The sequence below is a fragment of the Styela clava genome, chromosome 8 (assembly GCF_964204865.1).
Source record: "Styela clava chromosome 8, kaStyClav1.hap1.2, whole genome shotgun sequence".
NCBI lineage: Eukaryota > Metazoa > Chordata > Ascidiacea > Stolidobranchia > Styelidae > Styela > Styela clava.
In genome coordinates this window covers 11,165,333-11,184,569 of record NC_135257.1, presented here as the reverse complement: position 1 = coordinate 11,184,569, position 19,237 = coordinate 11,165,333, and the positions used below count along the sequence as shown (strand labels likewise).

General features: G+C 34.2%; 1 protein-coding gene across 1 annotated transcript; it reads right to left on the bottom strand.

Annotated features, from left to right (window-relative positions):
• Positions 1-166: 166 nt before the first annotated feature.
• LOC120345358 (MAM and LDL-receptor class A domain-containing protein 1-like) lies at positions 167-18,895 on the bottom strand. The gene is made up of 22 exons (XM_039414782.2): positions 18,769-18,895; positions 16,215-16,370; positions 12,437-12,702; positions 12,220-12,313; positions 11,390-11,632; positions 10,646-10,852; positions 9,836-10,009; positions 9,199-9,307; positions 8,475-8,631; positions 8,018-8,102; positions 7,591-7,707; positions 6,744-6,929; positions 6,030-6,225; positions 5,408-5,551; positions 4,927-5,048; positions 4,564-4,794; positions 3,995-4,219; positions 3,309-3,446; positions 2,836-3,015; positions 2,223-2,405; positions 1,683-1,862; positions 167-1,192 (listed from the first exon to the last, which is right to left on the bottom strand). The coding sequence occupies exons 1-22, from the start codon at positions 18,821-18,823 to the stop codon at positions 936-938; spliced, it is 3,705 nt and encodes a 1,234-aa protein (XP_039270716.2). The 5' UTR covers positions 18,824-18,895; the 3' UTR covers positions 167-935.
• Positions 18,896-19,237: the final 342 nt, after the last annotated feature.

The following is a 19,237-nucleotide window of genomic DNA, read 5'->3' as shown; positions in this document are numbered from 1 at the left end:
TACCTTATTCCAAAATATTCCCGGAATTGTTTTTGCTGATAATCAACGAAAACTGTTAATAAATTTAAAATCCCCCGCTAGATGTCTCGAGCCTTCTATTATTGGATTGAGAATAGATTTGTAAAAACCCGATGCAATGTACCAAGCGACACTCTTTATTTGAAGAATTGCACAGATTCAATTTATTTGCATAGTTAAGTATACAATAACACTGAGGGAATGATAAACATCTGCATTCATTAGAACCACGGGAAAACACTTTGTGTAGAATCAACTATCAGAGAAAGATCTCAGGAGATTGGTGAAAAAATGAAACAAAAAAGATGACAATGATATACGTTGTATCACTGAATTACTTCAAGGCCCGGAAGGTGAAAAGAGTTTAAAAGCGACGTTATAACAAAAAGTATGTGAATTACCTCGTGCGATACGTTGATCTGGATAGAGGTAATGATGGCTGATAGTCTGTGGCTACTGAATTAGAATCAATATATATACTTTAAAAAAAATGTAGTTTTGCACAATCTTTTTTAAAAATTTTGCAGGATCAACATGTATATTTGTGACGACTGATTCAGATGCAAAAAAAAAAAAGCTTTTTTTTTTATATTTGCATGAAATGCAGATAAGAGTTGTAATATCGTAATACCAAAGTTTACAATGAATGCATACCTTTCCATTTATATCATAATATATATGGTTTCAAAAATAAAATTTACTTCAAAAACGTTTAGTTTTCATGCACAAAGTCTCTGGCCGTCTTTAGCTTAGTGCAATAAAACTAGTTGCAAGTAACTCTTGAAACAATATTGCAATTTCATATAAGATATAACAATTTTACTTTACATTCAATGCGCCGTAACGTGTACGTATGAACACTCATGATATATTTACATTGCTAACGCGAGACGAATTCAAAATATGTAAAATTTTGATTACAAATCTGATTCACCGACATACCCTGCGTTAGGAATGCCTGACTTACTTAATGGTACGCCCGAACCACCATCAGCTAGAGTTTGGTGTGCAGCAGTCCTTCTCGTGTATACAATAAATGCTAAAAAGACAAGACCGACTGTGGCGAGCAATACCCCGATAACTATTCCAGCTATTGCTCCTCCATCTAAACCATCGTCTTCATTATCGTCATCGTCATCACATTCATCGTCATCGTCGCACAAAGTTGTTATTACTAGTATAAATGATAATATTAAATAAGATATATTATATATGGAAGGGATTGGCTGCAATTTACCACTACTGAATTTGAATTAGAATCGTATTTAGCGCCGTCAAGAGTCAGAGGGTATAGAAATTAAGCAGTGAAGAAGATAGATTGGGTATCGCCTCATTTTAAAGGATCTCGAAGCAAGTATGACCTATCTTCGTAAAGTTTTACTGTTTAACTGCTATTTTTTTTTTGTAGGTTTTGTTCAGTACAAGAATCCAAGCACGCATTTTCAAAAATTTGAATTTCGTATAGGAAAAAATGAGTGGTCTATATCAGACAATCCGTTTTTCGTTGAATAATTCTAACCCTCACGAATTTTTAGCATTGTATTAAATTTTGTCCGGCTACCATTCGCCACACGTTATAACTTTCCTGCTAGCTTCTTTACCGTGTTATTTTGTTACACTTTTCACCGCATGACAACACGTTAGAAACACAATAAAAAGCATACCAAGAGTCGAAGTATCCATTATCGTCGTTGGTTTTATTGTTGGAGTTAAATCAACAGTTTTGGTTGTCGTTGGCATTTTGGTGGTTGTGGGTGGATCAGTAACTTTGATAGTTGTAGTTGGTTTAGTCGTCGTCTGTATTGTTGTAACGACTGTGGTAGTATCTGGAGTGTTTCCTGAGTCTGCCAATATTAAATTTCATCTCAATAAATTGACGAGTGATAACTGATAATTATGCAAATATGATTAAAAAGAATGGGAAGCACAGAAAAGAGATTCAATACCTCCCAAACTTTCGGTCCTTTACAGCTTAGTTAAATGATTGCTCGTACAGGGTCTTGTTAGAAGTAAAAGTATAGAAAAATCCGCCAATAGAAAATTATTTATTCAAATTCATCGAATTCGAATCAAGTTTGAAATGCTCAGGTCAGATGTAATGGACAATTTTCAAGAATGATACAAAGGCATTGAGAAAATCAATTAACAGCTAATTGATAATAATGCAATACGTGGTCCTGTTTTCAAAAAGAATAAATAGTTACCTTCAATAAGTATATCTATATCGTCAACTGCCATATCAGCCAGATATAACACACTTTTCACTGTTTGGTGCTCAATGATGAATCCAAAGTCAAATACTGGCTCGAATTTTCTTGAATAAAGTCGCCAATCCGCAGCGGTTTCATCTTGTGTAATTTGATCAATCAGTTGAGTAGCACCGCCATCTTCAATAACAAAATGAAGGAAATTGAAAAATTTATTAGTATAAACTTTTTTTTTGCATTTTATAATACAATACTGTGAATACGTTTGTCACTAGCGCAAAATGTGTACCAATGAGCTACTAAAATTAGGTAGAACTTCGAAAAAAAAAAAAAAAATTCATCAGTCAGAAATTTGGTGTTTTTTGTTTATTTATGTTATTTATTACGGCGTTAACTTATGCCTATTTGCGCCAATCGATATATATCGGTTATAGGGACAAAAACAATTAATAAGTTAACTTTGGCTTTCCCCCCATATTTTCTTTTTAACATCTCATGATAAATATATATATACCTTTATGAAAAATGTTTCGCAAATATATAAACTGTGAATAAATTCACAATAATTGTTAATCATATCATACCACAATCAGGTTCTAATGTTATTTACCTTTAAAATAAACATTGAGATTTCCCATCCCGGTTCCAACCATATGATAATAAAATTGGAATGTTAAAATTTTTCCTGGTTCAACAACACTCTTTAAAAATGTAGGAGATTCAAATCTATATTGGGTGCCTTCGACAGGCTGGTCACTGTATACTTCAGTGAAAATATAAAACCCAGAACCTGTAAAAGTATTGGTATGTTAAATAGTTCTTTGGCATACGAGCAGATACCCGGACAAGTAAAACAGAAGGTTCTACACGTCATAACCTACTGAATATTTAAATTTATTTCGACTAATTTGTTGGCATTTGGCATCAGTCCATAACCGTTCAATTTGGTATCGAACGACCACCTTCAGCACGAGTCAATGCGAGAAATATTGATACAGTAATTTAATTTTTCAATATGACATATCAGGGTATCAATGATTGATCCTTCAAAATCATGGATATGTTTTCTATGTCTTATTCTACCGTTTGAAAAAGTGTGATCCGTTCTTGGGCCAGAGAGCGGCCAATTCGGACTATTTCCATCTTGTCGTATCCATTTGTATGAAAGCGATTCAGATGCCCATCCACAAAAATCGTCCTCAAAATTGCATCCACCTTCGACTATACAATAAAATAAAATAGGAGAAGGGTTGTATCATTTCTTGGCAGTTGCTGAATATTTACTGTATAATCGTTTCTTTTTACAATTAATTACAATGTAATCTAAATTACAGATCAGATGAACGTCTTTGTTGAACAAACTTCTTCGCGAAAAATATTATGTCCGAAAATGGCTGACACAAAGTTAGAAAAGATTTACTGCATAAAGCGTTTCTTTTATAATTAATTACAATGTAATTTAAATTGCTGATAAACGGCATAATCAGTCAGTAGTCGGATGTAAGAAAAGTCAAACATTCGAAATGCGTAAGCTTGAATCACCTTTATGACGCAATAACTCAAAAAATTTTGTCATACGCAACCAACCATTCTCTGGGCGGTTTTTTAAGTGTCACATATCGTAATAAGCTAAGAAATAGCTAGCATTTTTCATATACCTGGCACAATCACCCAATCTTCGGCTTATTGAAACATTCATACGTCAACTATAGACAATACGAATAAATTCTTTGCTATCAATTAAATAGCAGAGTAATAATTATACGCACTTTTATTACAGCGCTCGCCGAAATATTGTCCCACACATTCACACTGATAAGCGTTAGAGAGGTCCAAACACTGAGCTCCATTCATGCAGGGTGAGCTCTGACATTCATCTATATCTGTTTCACAATTATCTCCCAGATATCCCGGCCGGCATTGACAAACATAAGTGGTCGTAAACGTCGTACACGTTCCCCCATGTTCACATGGATTAGGGTAACAATAGTCCTCTGAAACAATGAGACAAATACGAAATTGAAATAGAAAAAAGAGCATCTCAAAATTGAGAAACGGATGAGGAAATGATAAATAGGTACTATTCAGATGAAATTATATTTAAAACTACTGCCGTTCAGCCATGCTAGCTTATTTCACCACAAAACACCAGTGTGAAATGGTATTATTTGATGCAAAGCTAAAAATTTCGTTTTTGAAAGTCTGATTCCGAAAAGTTTGCAGTTTTGATTCTTGCCATGTGCAATTTTGGAAATACGATTCAGTTTCAAATCGAACACAAGAAAAAACGCCAAACCTAGTTTCTACTGATATAGTTATTACAGTTAAAAACATCTACTTGTATCGCAGTATGTTCCAATCCATCCGTGTTTGCACAAGCATTCCTGGTTTCCATTGCTGCCTAAGACACATGTTCCTCCATTATAACATGGATTCGGTACACAAACTGGGGTATTGTCACAGTTTTTGCCATCGTATCCCGGAGTACATTCACAGTGATAGTCGTCTCCGCCAATAGCAGTACAAATTGCACCGTTCATACACGGCTTTTCAAAACACTTGTCGTAGTCTAAGTAGAACATCAAATATAGCAGTTCATATTTATTATATATATATACAATCAATGTATACATTGGTCAACCAATATCGGTGAAGTAAGAGAATGTTTAATGAGTAAAACTAACAACACTTTAAAACTCACTGCAATTTCTGTCGAAATGAACTTCAATATCATCAATAGCGATATCTCCTCTGTTTTCAGGTTCGAGGTTGCCTTGCGGTAATACAGTAACTTCGAATACCAATCTGAAGTCGCTTGGTGCGCTGCAAAGGTTAGTTTATTGAAAATGTTACCAATACCAATAAGAATCCTCCTTTAGATTCGATTTTGTTTAAACCACAGTATGGTTTATTTGGTTTAAGTTTCGTTTGGTTCATTTCTTCGATAAAAAAAAACGATGACAAAGCGATAGATATTTTCCCTTACGGCCATCTTGGTAAAAAACATGGAACCACACTATGGGGCAAAATTGCATGTTTGTCATTTTTCTCGAAATTATGATATACAAATATATTTAGAATAGCCGTTGAATCCCAATTAATGAACATTCACAATTGTTTTTTTTGTTGCCTCTGGCTCTTGGTAGATTACAAAAACGCCATACAATGTATAAGTTACGAACCTTATATTGAGTTCTACTCGTACCCACTCCCTCACAGAATTTGTCCGATTGCCAATAATATTCCATATTGGAATGGTGAGTGGTTCATTGCCGTATTCGACATACATCGCAAGTTCGCCGACATCGTTCCCAAACATGTGATACCTTTAGTTCATAGAGCGTAAACAAGAGTTAGAAAATCAAAATGGCATCGATATGTGATGCAGCAGCTTCACTTCTTTGTACTAACTGAGCTATTTCCAAAATTTTGTGACACCGTACTGGACTACACTACATACTAAGTCGTACATAGCATGTGAAAGATTGAGAAAACTTTTAGTTGGGTGGCTATAATCTTGAGTATTCACTATTCGTTCGTGTAAATTTAACCGTATTCAATGAATGTGGAGACCCAAGCAAGAATTAATAATTGGTGGTTCAAAGTTTTTTTTACAGAATATACCCAATAGCGTTTTGTCTGAGTAAAGTCAACCCTTCAACAAACATGTAGTTTACAATAGTTTTTACCACATATACGAATATAATTAATAACAGATTCGAGAATATTCTCCAATCTCCACTATTAAATAAAAGTTACTCAAAGTTACTCCAAATAAATAAAAATATAGTAAATTGTACAAACCAAAAATCTAGTCCTGTGCATTGTGACCCACTGTTTGGAACGACAGGTGACACGATTCGAGCTTTATCGCCACCTTCTTGTGGTGATGTTTCAGTGTACAGATAATATCCTTCTTCTGTTCCCAGAGTGTGGTCGACTGAAGGACCCGTTAAATCAGTCGGTGTTGGACCTTGCCAAGACTTCCAGACAAAATCCCCTGCCATATAACAATGAGATCTTAATCAAATGGACTAGAATCCCAACAGTTCTCCATCTTTATTCGTTCGTTTATCGCTCCTTGGGTTATTTCAAAACTTGAAGCTTGAGAACTCGGAATCGTGGCTATCTTCATTAGATTAATTTAAGTAAAATTTAGCCGCGATTTTTTGAAAATATTCATATTTGATTATATGCTTTCAGTTTGAATTATTTTCGTCAAAATTTTTCGATATTTTATTGAAACGAACGGTTGTATGTTTAGCCGATATATGGTATAAATTTAGCAAAAAAAATTACGGTATATGTTATGTAAAAATTTACTTGGTCAATCTGGCATTGTTTCGAAACTTTCCAAACAAGTTGGCCTATCAACTTTCATATCTTGGTTAAAACCACATATATTACTATTAATATTACTAGGAGCAATATTTAAAATATTAATACCTAATTTAACATAAGAAATTATTTTACAGAAGATTTTAGCAATGATATCATGTCACACTCTGTCCTGCTTACCGGTGTCGTCATCAGTGTACGAGCATTTCCGCGAAAAGGGGTCTTCAAAGTTACAACTTCCTCGAATATATTCACAATTGTATCCCACATATTCTGGCGAACAAGTACATTCGTATCCAGGGTTATGATCAGTACATGCAACACTATTGATGCAGGGAGATGGAGTTTCGTTGCATTCATTTCGGTCTATAAATAATGATTTATAATATTAGTCAAAAATAGGTCTGACTAAAAACGAGTGTCCGCGCATATGCAGAAGTTAAACTGGTGGTTTTATGATTCAGGCAAGTAAACTTTGGTTACTCTAAAGCTAAGCCATTCAAAACGAGTCAGCTTTATCGTCTTTGCATCGTAGTTGCTTGTTAGGTATTTCAAGTTGTTGGTGTTGTAAAAAAAGAAAAATTGCTTTCCTTTTCAACGACTGCTCTTAAAGCGCATGCCAAAATGTTATCATTCATCTTCAAATTTTCGAAGTTCTTCCTAGCTTGAGTTGTTCAGCTCAAATTTGGAAACGCCACAAAATCAATGTGCAGTCGATTGTTTGGCGAGCGAGTGCTAGACGAACGGAGTACAACGATGGTGGTGTCACTAGTATTGTATCGTCTTCGTGCCCAAATGTTTGAACATACCAGTAACGTTTTGGATTATATCATTTTTTTTGATAATAAAACATAGCAAACTCGTTATGATGTACTTAATATCAATATTGCCAAAGCGGACTGAAATATTTTCAAGATTGCAATGCACCAATATAGTATGTACGAAATGCAAATCGATATGAAATCATTCTGAGTACACACATTTAGCATAAAAGACTTGTAGCCTAAAATGTTTGATTTTAATTTACCTTCTGTACAATTCACACCGGTCCATGGTCTGGGACACTCACACATATATGAACCAACGCCGTCCTCAATACAGGTCCCTCCATTTTTACAAGGTTGTATGGAACACTGTCGATAAACTGTGTAAAATGAAAACGAAAAAATTTCGTTTAAAGGTTTAATTGCTGAGATGGCGTTTAAAGCTGTTGTCGCAACTAACATACGTGTCGTAATAAGAGTAAATTCCATTAGTTTAACAATCTAGTTTAGTGGCTTTCAACTTTAAGCCCTTCGGGTGTTCCGCTTCGAAAAGTTGTTCCGCTTTTACAAAAAAATCCGTTTCCAAGATTATTAGAAAAACACTTGTCTCTAATAGCATGCACTTTAAATTTCATCCCATACATATCGTTAAAATCCATATGACTCTATTTACTTTATATGCATACTTACCACAAGCTCCTGGGTGAACTGAAACATCATCAATAGCAATATAGTCTGGAAGTGTAGCCAAAGTCGTCACAGCGTCAAAAACAAGCTGCATAGCGAAAGAAGTAGGAAGACATTCAAATATGAAAAGTACATCATCATGCTCCGCAGTTTATTTTCATTTTCATGAATGTTTAATCATATCGTATTAGGGTTGATAATAGTTTTTCGATCAGACTAATTTACGACAAGAGCTTTCTATTCTGATCACTGATTAAGCTGGAAGAGGTGCGTATCTTGCAACTACCAAGCTACTGATATAAATGCCCCTTTTCGGAGAATCATACTCATTATAGTCCACATATCAGTGATTCATAGAAGTAATTTCTGATTATTCTTAACTTTGCAACAACATCGATACTGATCTTGAACATGATGAAACATTAGCTAATGACAACAGAAAAGATAAAATATTTTGCACCGAGTAGGGTACTGGAGAACTGACTTCAAAATAGTCTTGACGCCATTCGTTACCCTGACCTCCCGACAACGTCCAGGAAGGCATAGTCTGTATAGAATTATAACCAGTGCTGATATATATGTTGAGAGTTCCAATATCAGTGCCGTCCATGTAATACCTGGAAATATTCATGGATGTAAATGGGAGATTTCCGATATTTTCTCAATAATTTCACAAAATTTATTTGCAGGTATCTAAATTTTCTCTTTGAACTAATAGATGGAGTTGATTTGGGCTGTATGAAAATCAAAACTGCTAAATCTCGACTTTCACAGGGCAAATTTAGTAGTATATTTCAGTTAGTTATATAGTAGTTTCGTGTCATACCACAATGATTATTCAGTGTATTTTATCGCACTTTTACTCTCGGTTTGATTTTCATTCAAATATATTATGAATGCCTTTTGTTTTGTGGTAATAAAAATGATACTTATATCAACAATTCGCTTGTATTGTATTATCGAAGTGTCTGGTATATGATCTGAAAATTGGTAAAGTTATCGCGCTTCAGTCATCCTCGCTATGACTGTAAGGTTGGTTTACCAATTTTTGGTCTCTACAACTCATTGTGCTTTGTTTCAACATCGAAAACACCGATAAAAACTTATATAGATATATATTGTGAACCCGACGCGTTTGAACACGCAACAAATTTCATTCGCAGAGTTTGAACTAAACAACTTACCAAAATGTTACATTAGTACATGCAGCTACAGAGGATTGTGGCAACTCTGGGGAAAGCAACCTTGCAATTTTATTCGCTTGGAATTCGACTTCAGCATAAACGTAATATCCTGAAAATGGGCAAGGTAAATTCACTAATATTGCATAGTCAATTCTACACATCAAAAACACTCCAGTGCACAAAAATTGGAATGTAAATAATTTAACTTGAAGTCTAACCACTGGAAAACGTTGCAGATCACCGATAGCAATCTATCCAGCAATCCATTAGCAAGTACCAAATGTCTCGTCAGAGGTGGATACAACTATTTGTAATTTATTTACTTGTTTCTTAGTGGGAGTTTGCAAGCCTGATTTTATCTTACCCGCTATTAAGAAAACATACAGAAATAATCATTCACTGCAGTTGAATAATTCATTCTCATATATTTCCTTACCGTAGTTTTTTCAATATCATTACTATTGAGTGATAAAATTTGAGTGTTCACATAATGTAGATTCGGAATAATTTTGATTAGTTAGTATAATTATTATTAACACAAAAACAATAGTCGATCAATATGCACATAACTAGTACATGCGTTAGTTTACTAAACAACTACACAGGATAATGATAAAATTCATATCATAATATATACCTTGTCCTGTAGTATGGTCTGCCGGTGGTCCGGTTGATCCGATAGGAGTTCGACCCTGATTCAATTTCCAGTCTAAATCCTGATAGTAGTCAAATTTATATCCACATATACTTAAACTGTTGTCATCGAAATCGCAACCTCCAACCAAGCTTTGGCAATGAAATCCCTTGTATTCTATATTGAACAAAGTTGAAATAAGAAGACAAGCTTGTGTTTGAGGGTTATTTAAATAAATCAACATTTGTTAGAATATGAAATTAGTCACCACCCTAGCAGAGTTCGTCTCGCACAATTATTTTTTTTTGTTAATTAGTTAGGTTTTAACTTTTATACCTGTTTCGAGCTTCAAACAAATAAAGCATATAGTTTCAAGTTGGCCTATTTACCGCAGCAACTTTAATCACTCTGATTGCTGTTACTAATGCAAATGTTTTTGAACTTTGCGCAAACATGACTTTTCAAGTGTGTAATTTTCATTTGATAATACACTAACAGAGTGTAGTATTTTCTGTTGACTGAAAATGTAAATACATTTCCAGATCACCTATAAGCTACTACTACTCTTCTCGAGGTAGATTCTAGGCGATCAGATCACATTAATTTATTTATTTATACTCATGTATGCTGAAAAATAATTCATTTATACAATTTTCCAAAATAAAATAAAATAAGCAGTAAGCACGTAATCAAAACTCGTACTTCAAACACCTTTTTCAACATATTTCAAATTATTGCAAATCTAAAATAAAAAGTACCATCACCGCACTGTATGCCATATTACGCTTATGTTTATCCACATATCAAACCCACCATCCAGGCAGTCACAAGTGTAAGAATCAACAAGGTCATTGCATGTTCCTCCGTTCTGGCATGGAGACAAAGCACAATCATCGATGTTAATCTCGCAGGTTGCCCCTGAAAATCCAGGCCTGCAGGTGCAGTTGAAATTATCGCCAACATTATTACATGTTCCTCCGTTCAAGCAACGTTTAACTTGATTGTCAATGCACATATCAACTACAAAGAAAGCGAAAACGTATAACGCAAAAAAATTCTCGCAGAGTAAAAATCACGGATACTCAACCCTTGATCAGCAGGTGTGGGTGAAATATTGCAAAATGTTTTACGGTTCGTTATAAGCATCGTATAAATGATACGTATAGTTAGGCTTGGACGTGATTTCCACTTAGTGATATATTACTTATATAGTTTTGTTGGTTATTGCTAACACACAACTGAAAAGTTGCACTCACTACTTTGAGCACCATTCACAGTCAATCGATCTGTCGAAAAAATATCAGTCATTGTTATAACTAGGTTATATCTGTAATTATTATTAATACAGTAGAATATGTTGTTATAGCGCGATGAGATGAGGTTTTCCTTCTTTTTGTCAAGCAATAAACAACCAACTATACGTAACTTGAGTGCGTTTTGTAATGCTTGTCCGAAGACATGAGTGAAGCAATTGTGTGATAAATTATACCGTACATCGTATATAACTTCGAATAGGTAAGGTCAATGTAGAAATCATTTCGAAAGTTTAACACTTACTGAACTCGCAAGTAGCACCATAAAATCCCAAGTCACATTCACAATGTATCTCATTTAATCCATGAATACAAGTTGCTCCATTGTTGCATGGTGTGCTTGAACATTCATCAAAGTCGTTCTCACAGTGATCACCACTCCATCCATCCACGCATTCACATATGTACTCAAAATTTGAAGTACCGATTTTGGCTACACACGTTCCACCATTTAAGCATGTTACGTGGTTTTCGCAAGAGTCATATTCTGTTTATATAAAAATACAATTTGAAAAGCAATCAATATAGGGATCAATATAATGCGTGCATTGACAGATTGTCCAATTGGTAATTTTATTGATATAAGGTACCGTACTCTATGGAAAGCCGTACTCGGATGAGAGCAACAAAGGTTGCGGTTTTGCAGAAAAAGTTATAATTATTGCACCATGTCATAACCAGCCGCTGCAGAATAAAGCGTCAGAACGGAGCTAAGAGCAGGTTAATGCAATAGCATAAATAAGCAAATATTGACTTTCCAGTATGTATAGCTAGGCTGGAGTTCAGTTAGTAATAAAGTTTATCGATAACAACTACAATAACTCTATGTTCCATTATTATTGTTATTCGAAATTGATACGTAATTTTGAATCCAATCAAATCTTTTCAAATACAACAATTTGTCTAATTTCAAATTTTGATTTCATTTCTAAATATCGTTTAGATATGGCTGTCGTCAAGCTAGATGGAAATCTTACTATTTGGTTTTTGATTTAATTGAAGTTATTAGATTTGATTAAACATCTTCTATCGTTCGGAAAGTAAATCACATCAATTTCAAATAGATATACTCACCACAATCAATAGAGTCAACAGATATGCCATCAATTGCAACATCTCCTTTCTTATCGACCAAACCGCCTCCACCAAATACAGTTTCGAATGCGATCTAGAAAACCAGAGTAAATTTCTTTAATTTGTAGAATGTTTTGTACTTGAAATTCAATTTCAAAATACAGACGATGTTTCCATTGACAGAAAAAGTTTGAGAGTTCGTTTCGTGGTTACTGACCGAATAATTAACTGAGATGCTGAGGTCCAACTGAACAGATCTCCATTCCCTCTTAGAAGAACGATCGTCTTCCCAGACGGGATTTTCGAAATAGTACGGTTCATCGCCCAGTAGATATAGATAAAGATAACCAGGATCCTCTCCATAGGTATAATAATAAAATGCAATCCTTGTACATTTCCCTCCAGAATTTTTCAACAAGGGTGAAATTATTCTTGCTTTTTCACCAATGCCCGTATTACTCGCTTCTGCATATGAGTAGTAACCTGTTACAAAACGGAGAAAAATAGCAGTGCTTTATGCTTAATGGCCCACACTCAAAACCAGTACTAGTATCATTTGCGTTTCATAGTCCAGTGCGCCTTATGTGTGGACAAAACTCCAGTCTATGCAATTTATTGAAGGTGCGCCTCATAACCCGGTGCGCCTTATGGTCCGTATAATACGGTACATCTATAGCAACTAACCCCCAAATGTACCCCATTTCATGTTGAAATCATCATGACAAAGTTAATTTTTCCCAAAATTCGAACAAAGACTTTCGTAGGAATCAAATTACACCAGTTTTAGGAACATTACATGTTCCACCCAGTCATTATCAAATTAAAATTGATATTCCTAAGACCTTTGGCACTGATTGAAATAATTATATCTAAGTTCCCATCCGTACGATGTACCTAATTACCCTTGTTGAGATAATAGGAATTTCTGTTTATAACGTAAATCACGAGCTCACGTTTACAGCATTTAATTAGATTTATGATCGACGTATAAATACGACTCCGATATCTTACGATGAGAGAGAAGACGATGTAAACCATTCTAAGCTAGTCTGGATAAATGTTATAAGATTTATATTCTGTGTATCGTGGAAATCTGAGAATAAAATCAAACAGAGTTTTCTAAAGTTTCCTTCATTCACGTGGGCGTTGAAGCTGAAGGGTGAACGGGTGACTTGCAAGTTCTGAGACAATCTACGAAATAGCAATATACGGTAACCTCACCTTCATCTAACAACCATTTATGCTATAAATGGTGACCCCGACGTGATATGAACACGCAACCTTCTGATATGGAGTCAGATCAACGGACAACAACCAGGACAAGCAACAATTGGACGGAATCAACCAAAAAGCTGACCAAGCGAAAGCTTTCAACAATTGCCGAGAAACCGTCTATACAAAACGTGCGAAAATCAAATTCGACCAACTTACGAACGTCGGGGAGATTCAAATTGCCTGGAACAACGAGTGAAGTATCAAATTGCTGACAAGCCGATATAATCAGAAACATTATGAAAAGACAATAATCTCAATTGAAAACAGTTGAACTATGGTAACGGACTCTGGAAACGTTAAAATCATGAATATGGACTGTATTGAACATCGATCGAAATGAACTCTTTTAGAACATGATATATGTTCGAGGTGAAAAACCTAATCAAAAAACGAACTGTTGAAAACAATGAACTATATGGACTGTTTTACGGTAAATTACGCGCTCTATTCCGTTTAATAGAGAGAGGAATTGTCGCGCGTACCCAATCGATATACAGATCAGGAGGATGTAAATCTACAATTTGTTTCATGATTTGCAGGTTTTTTTCCTCATTGAGACATTTTTCATTCTTCCACTATTACTAAGGTAAAGTACTTCTTTTTCTTCTTATATATACATGGCGTTTCATTTGGTTTTCAATTTTTATAAATTAATTAATGGTAAAACTTTGAATATTCTAATTTCAAATACCTTTCAAGAGATTTATATTATTGAATATTTGTGGTTAGCATTCCTTTTCGATTAAATAGATTTCGTTAGAATTAAAATGCTTTCTAAAAGTAGATTCGAGCGAGTCATACTTTTAATTATTTACAAAGCCGTCATATAGAACGGTGAAATAATAAGCTCGTTAAACAAAAATTGTATCAAAAGCGTTATTTTTTCAAAAAAGCCCTGAGATGGCATAAACTTAAAAATGCGTTTTTTCTTCCCGACATGGGACAAATATATAGACCAACTAGGTCGCAACGCGTTTTTTCATCCCGACATGGGACAAGCATATATTGACCAACTAGGTCTACAAAATCGTAACAATGCGATAAAGCGAGTATAAGTATTTCAACTTAGCGAAATACATTAAATTGAAAATATGTTTTAACCGTCCAAACCAAAATTTTTCAAATAAAAATACGCCATCCTTCTGTAATTCTAATTTACAACTTTTACCCTTTGCTATAACCTCCTGTTTACTTCAATGCCTCGTCTCATTGTAGATCATATACATGTAAATATTTTTTTGACCTATATATATCATTAATTTTAGCATTGTGTATTGTATTTTTCTATATATTTTCAATTTATCAGAGGGTGCCAAATCTTTAAACTTCCAGTTAATAAGATGGGGAGATAATATAGCAACTAACCCCCAAATGTACCCCATTTCATGTTGAAATCATCATGACAAAGTTAATTTTTCCCAAAATTCGAACAAAGACTTTCGTAGGAATCAAATTACACCAGTTTTAGGAACATTACATGTTCCACCCAGTCATTATCAAATTAAAATTGATATTCCTAAGACCTTTGGCACTGATTGAAATAATTATATCTAAGTTCCCATCCGTACGATGTACCTAATTACCCTTGTTGAGATAATAGGAATTTCTGTTTATAACGTAAATCACGAGCTCACGTTTACAGCATTTAATTAGATTTATGATCGACGTATAAATACGACTCCGATATCTTACGATGAGAGAGAAGACGATGTAAACCATTCTAAGCTAGTCTGGATAAATGTTATAAGATTTATATTCTGTGTATCGTGGAAATCTGAGAATAAAATCAAACAGAGTTTTCTAAAGTTTCCTTCATTCACGTGGGCGTTGAAGCTGAAGGGTGAACGGGTGACTTGCAAGTTCTGAGACAATCTACGAAATAGCAATATACGGTAACCTCACCTTCATCTAACAACCATTTATGCTATACATCTGTAATTTAAATTGCTGCATTTGTTAGAACTAATTAAAGATATAAAACTTTAGTCATATGTTTGTATTAGCCAAGTATGTGTAGTCGATTTACAATCAACTAATCAACTCTGGGTTGAAAAACAAAAATACGTTGGCGTATGATGCAAGCGTTTTTTAATGTTTAATAGACTGTTTGGAGCGCGTAGTCAACTTTTTTTTTTTTTTCGAGTTTCTGTGGTAAATTTTTACTTCACCCGACGATGAAGTAGCTGACAAAAAGGATTATTGCACCGATACCGCTTCATTAATAATTATAAATGAGAAACGGTTTTGAAATCTATATGCTAATACAAGCAATACGATTGCTAGATTTTTCTCATCTGTTTTCATAGTGAGAAATGACCTTGTAAAACAACAGATCAAACAGCAATGTGCAATAGGCATATTATATGCATACAAGCTATGTAAACAGATACATGCATATAATATGGGAGACACCACAGCAGCAGTATTTGAATTACATAGCCAACGATTTTTAAATGAGTAATCAGTCTTAGCATAAATTATTTAAACAAAATCACTATGTTGCAAGCCTGTGTACCATACATGTTTGAATTGCACATAGCTTCAATAGGATGGTTATTACTTTTAATAAATTCAGCCCACTCACCCGCATATCTAATACGAATGTGAATAAAAGGATTTATTTTTCAAACAAAGTTAGTTGCCATTTTAACAACAGCATGATTTATAGTAACGATACAAATTATCAGGCCAAACTGGAAGAATTAGAGTTTAATTTATACCAAGTTTGGTTCCATTTGTATAATCCGTATCTGGGCCTGTTTCGCGCGAAGGAGTTGATCCTTGATTTCGTTTCCACAGAAATTCAACAGTGTCATCATCCACGAATCCACAGTTGTCAGTTTCAAAATCACAATCGAATAATACGTCTGATAATACTAAAATGAATATTTTTTTCTTTAAGTATTTATTATTATATACTTCACATCAAGTTGTGTGAATGAACTGATACCTATGGACAGGGGGTATATTCACTTGGCTAACACGGACAGTCCCCGAACTCGTTAAAGAACTAAAATAAGAAAAATCGGAATAATATTATGGCAAATTCCGATTGAAACGAGTTAGATGGCGGCACTTTCATTTGCATATTTCATTTAATCCCAGTAGTAAAAAACGATACCCGATACTTAGATTACGAACAATGAACAATGTTAATATATATATATTTGAAATCCGGGATAACACAACTTAAACAATCGAATGACATTAAGCAATATTTATTTATTTCACATTTTAATCGCAAAAAACATACAGTTATAGGAGTGACTTGTATGGCAAAGACTCGAATAAACGTTGAAAACTGTTGATAAGCCCATGAAATTGTTTATCAAGGTTTCGTAACACCCATGGTTGCGATTGGTGTGGAATAGCAATTAACGTTGGGATCACTTTTAGAAAATTTGATCAGAGGACAGTACTAGCTATATAAAGGGGTATACGCTGGGTGGTATATGGTGGCCCATCGTTGTCACACGTAAAATTTAAAATAAAAAATAAAATAAAAAACCGAAAATAAAAAAATAGTTGTGAAAAAACATAAAAATAATTGAAAAAAAATGAAAAAAAAAAATTTAAATTAAAAAAAATAAAATTAAAAATAAGAACGAAAAAAAAACGAAAAAAAAAAACAAATTAAAAAAAAATTGAAAAAAAAAAAAAAAAAAATTTGGATAAAAAGAAAATAAAAAGGTTGACAACGATGGTCCGCCTCGTGGCCCATCGTTGTCACGCGTTTTTATTTTTAGAAAATTTGATGCTGCTTGGGACCAACGTTGTCAGGCTTAATCCTACACGCACAAATGTGTTTCCTGGGTTTCTAACTCACTACTGACTTTTATTAGCAATATCCAATAAATTCAACATTAAAATGTTCTATAAATTCTCCATGCTACAAGTTCAACCACAAGCAATATATTTATAATATTGATAAGAGAATATAGAATTAAATATGAAAATTTGTTTTTACGTGTAGAAGGTAACTTAATTGGAAAATGCTGCTTAACTGCTCAGTTGTCTGGACACTCGTGCGATGCCGGTACGGTACCGTCTGACCGTACCGGTACCCATGCAATCACTCATGAAAGAATGAGAGATACGGATAGTCTCGTAGAATATAGACTACTGAAACACTCTCTGCGCCCGCCCCATACCGTACAGCCGTAACGTACCGATCCAGACAAATGATGAATCGCCCGTGCTCAACCATTTATTTCAATCCATACCTCGACTCACTATATTCTACTAGGATCGAGGTATGGATTGAAATAAATGATTGAGCACGGGCGATTTATCATTTGTCTGGATCGGTACGTTACGGCTGTACGGTACGGGGCAGGCGCAGAGAGTGTTTCAGTAGTCTATATTCTACGAGACTATCCGTATCACCCATTCTTTCATGAGTGATTGCATGGCTACTGGTACGGTCAGACGCAAAGCGACTATAACCGACTACCGGTATTTGGTAAGACGGTACCGGCATCGCGAGTGTCCAGACAACTGAGTAGTTAACCAACATTCTCCAATTAAATTACCTTCTACACGTAAAAACAAATTTTCCGAATTTTCGTATTCAATTCTATATTCTCTTATCATTATTATAAATATATTACTTCTTGTTGAACTTGTAGCATGGAGAATTTATAGAACATTTTCATATTGAATATTGCTCGAGAAAATCAGTAGTGAGTTGGAAACCCAGGGAACACATTTGTGCGCGTAGGATTATGCCTGACAACGTTGGTCCCAAGCAGAAGCAAATTTTCTAAAAATAAAAACGCGTGACAACGATGGGCCACGAGGCGGACCATCGTTGTCAACCTTTTTATTTTCTTTTTATTCAATTTTTTTTTTTTTTTTCAATTTTTTTTTTAATTTTTTTTTTTTTTTCTTTTTTTTTTCGTTCTTATTTTTAATTTTTTTTTTTTTAATTTAAATTTTTTTTTTCAATTATTTTTATGTTTTTTCACAACTATTTTTTTATTTTCGGTTTTTTATTTTATTTTTTATTTTCAATTTTACGCGTGACAACGATGGGCCACCATAGTGGTACATCCGTTACAATTTTAATCATCAATAAATGAACCATTCGTTCAAATATCAAACTGTGAATTGGATGATTCATTCTGCAAGTACCTTGAAATTTCATGATATCGCAGCAAATATAGTTAGAAATACAGTAAGTGACACTACCGCTACCAATAGAATTTTAGTGATTTCACAGTGGAAAACACTCAATGCATGGCCATACTATTATCCTAACACATGTTTTCTTACCTGAATTAAATAGAAATATAAAACAAACTACTGATGAAAGGAGCAGATATCTCATTGTCAAAGTATTAGAGATATAGTCAGGATACTACCGATTAGATTAAAACTGAAAAATAGGACTAGAACTGTTAGAATGTTTATAAAACTAACGGTTAATTTCAAGTTTTAGATTTAATCTGACATTCCAAGAAGTCGATGTTATTTATTTCGATCGTTTCAATCTTACACATTCATATATCAACATCCTCTTCCCGCTTTCTAGCAGACTTGGTATACGCAAATCTAGCTCTGTTGGTGTCTTGTTACTTGCAATGTATTTTTGGACACGAAGCGGACATAACGATCGTTTCAAAATTTTGTTGTTATTGTTATTTTTGTTATTTGTCTCCGTTTCCATTTTTAAAAAATCGCTTTTCTCCTCGAATACTGGACCAATTGCTTTTAAATTTTCAGTGGTTAAAGATAGAATTTT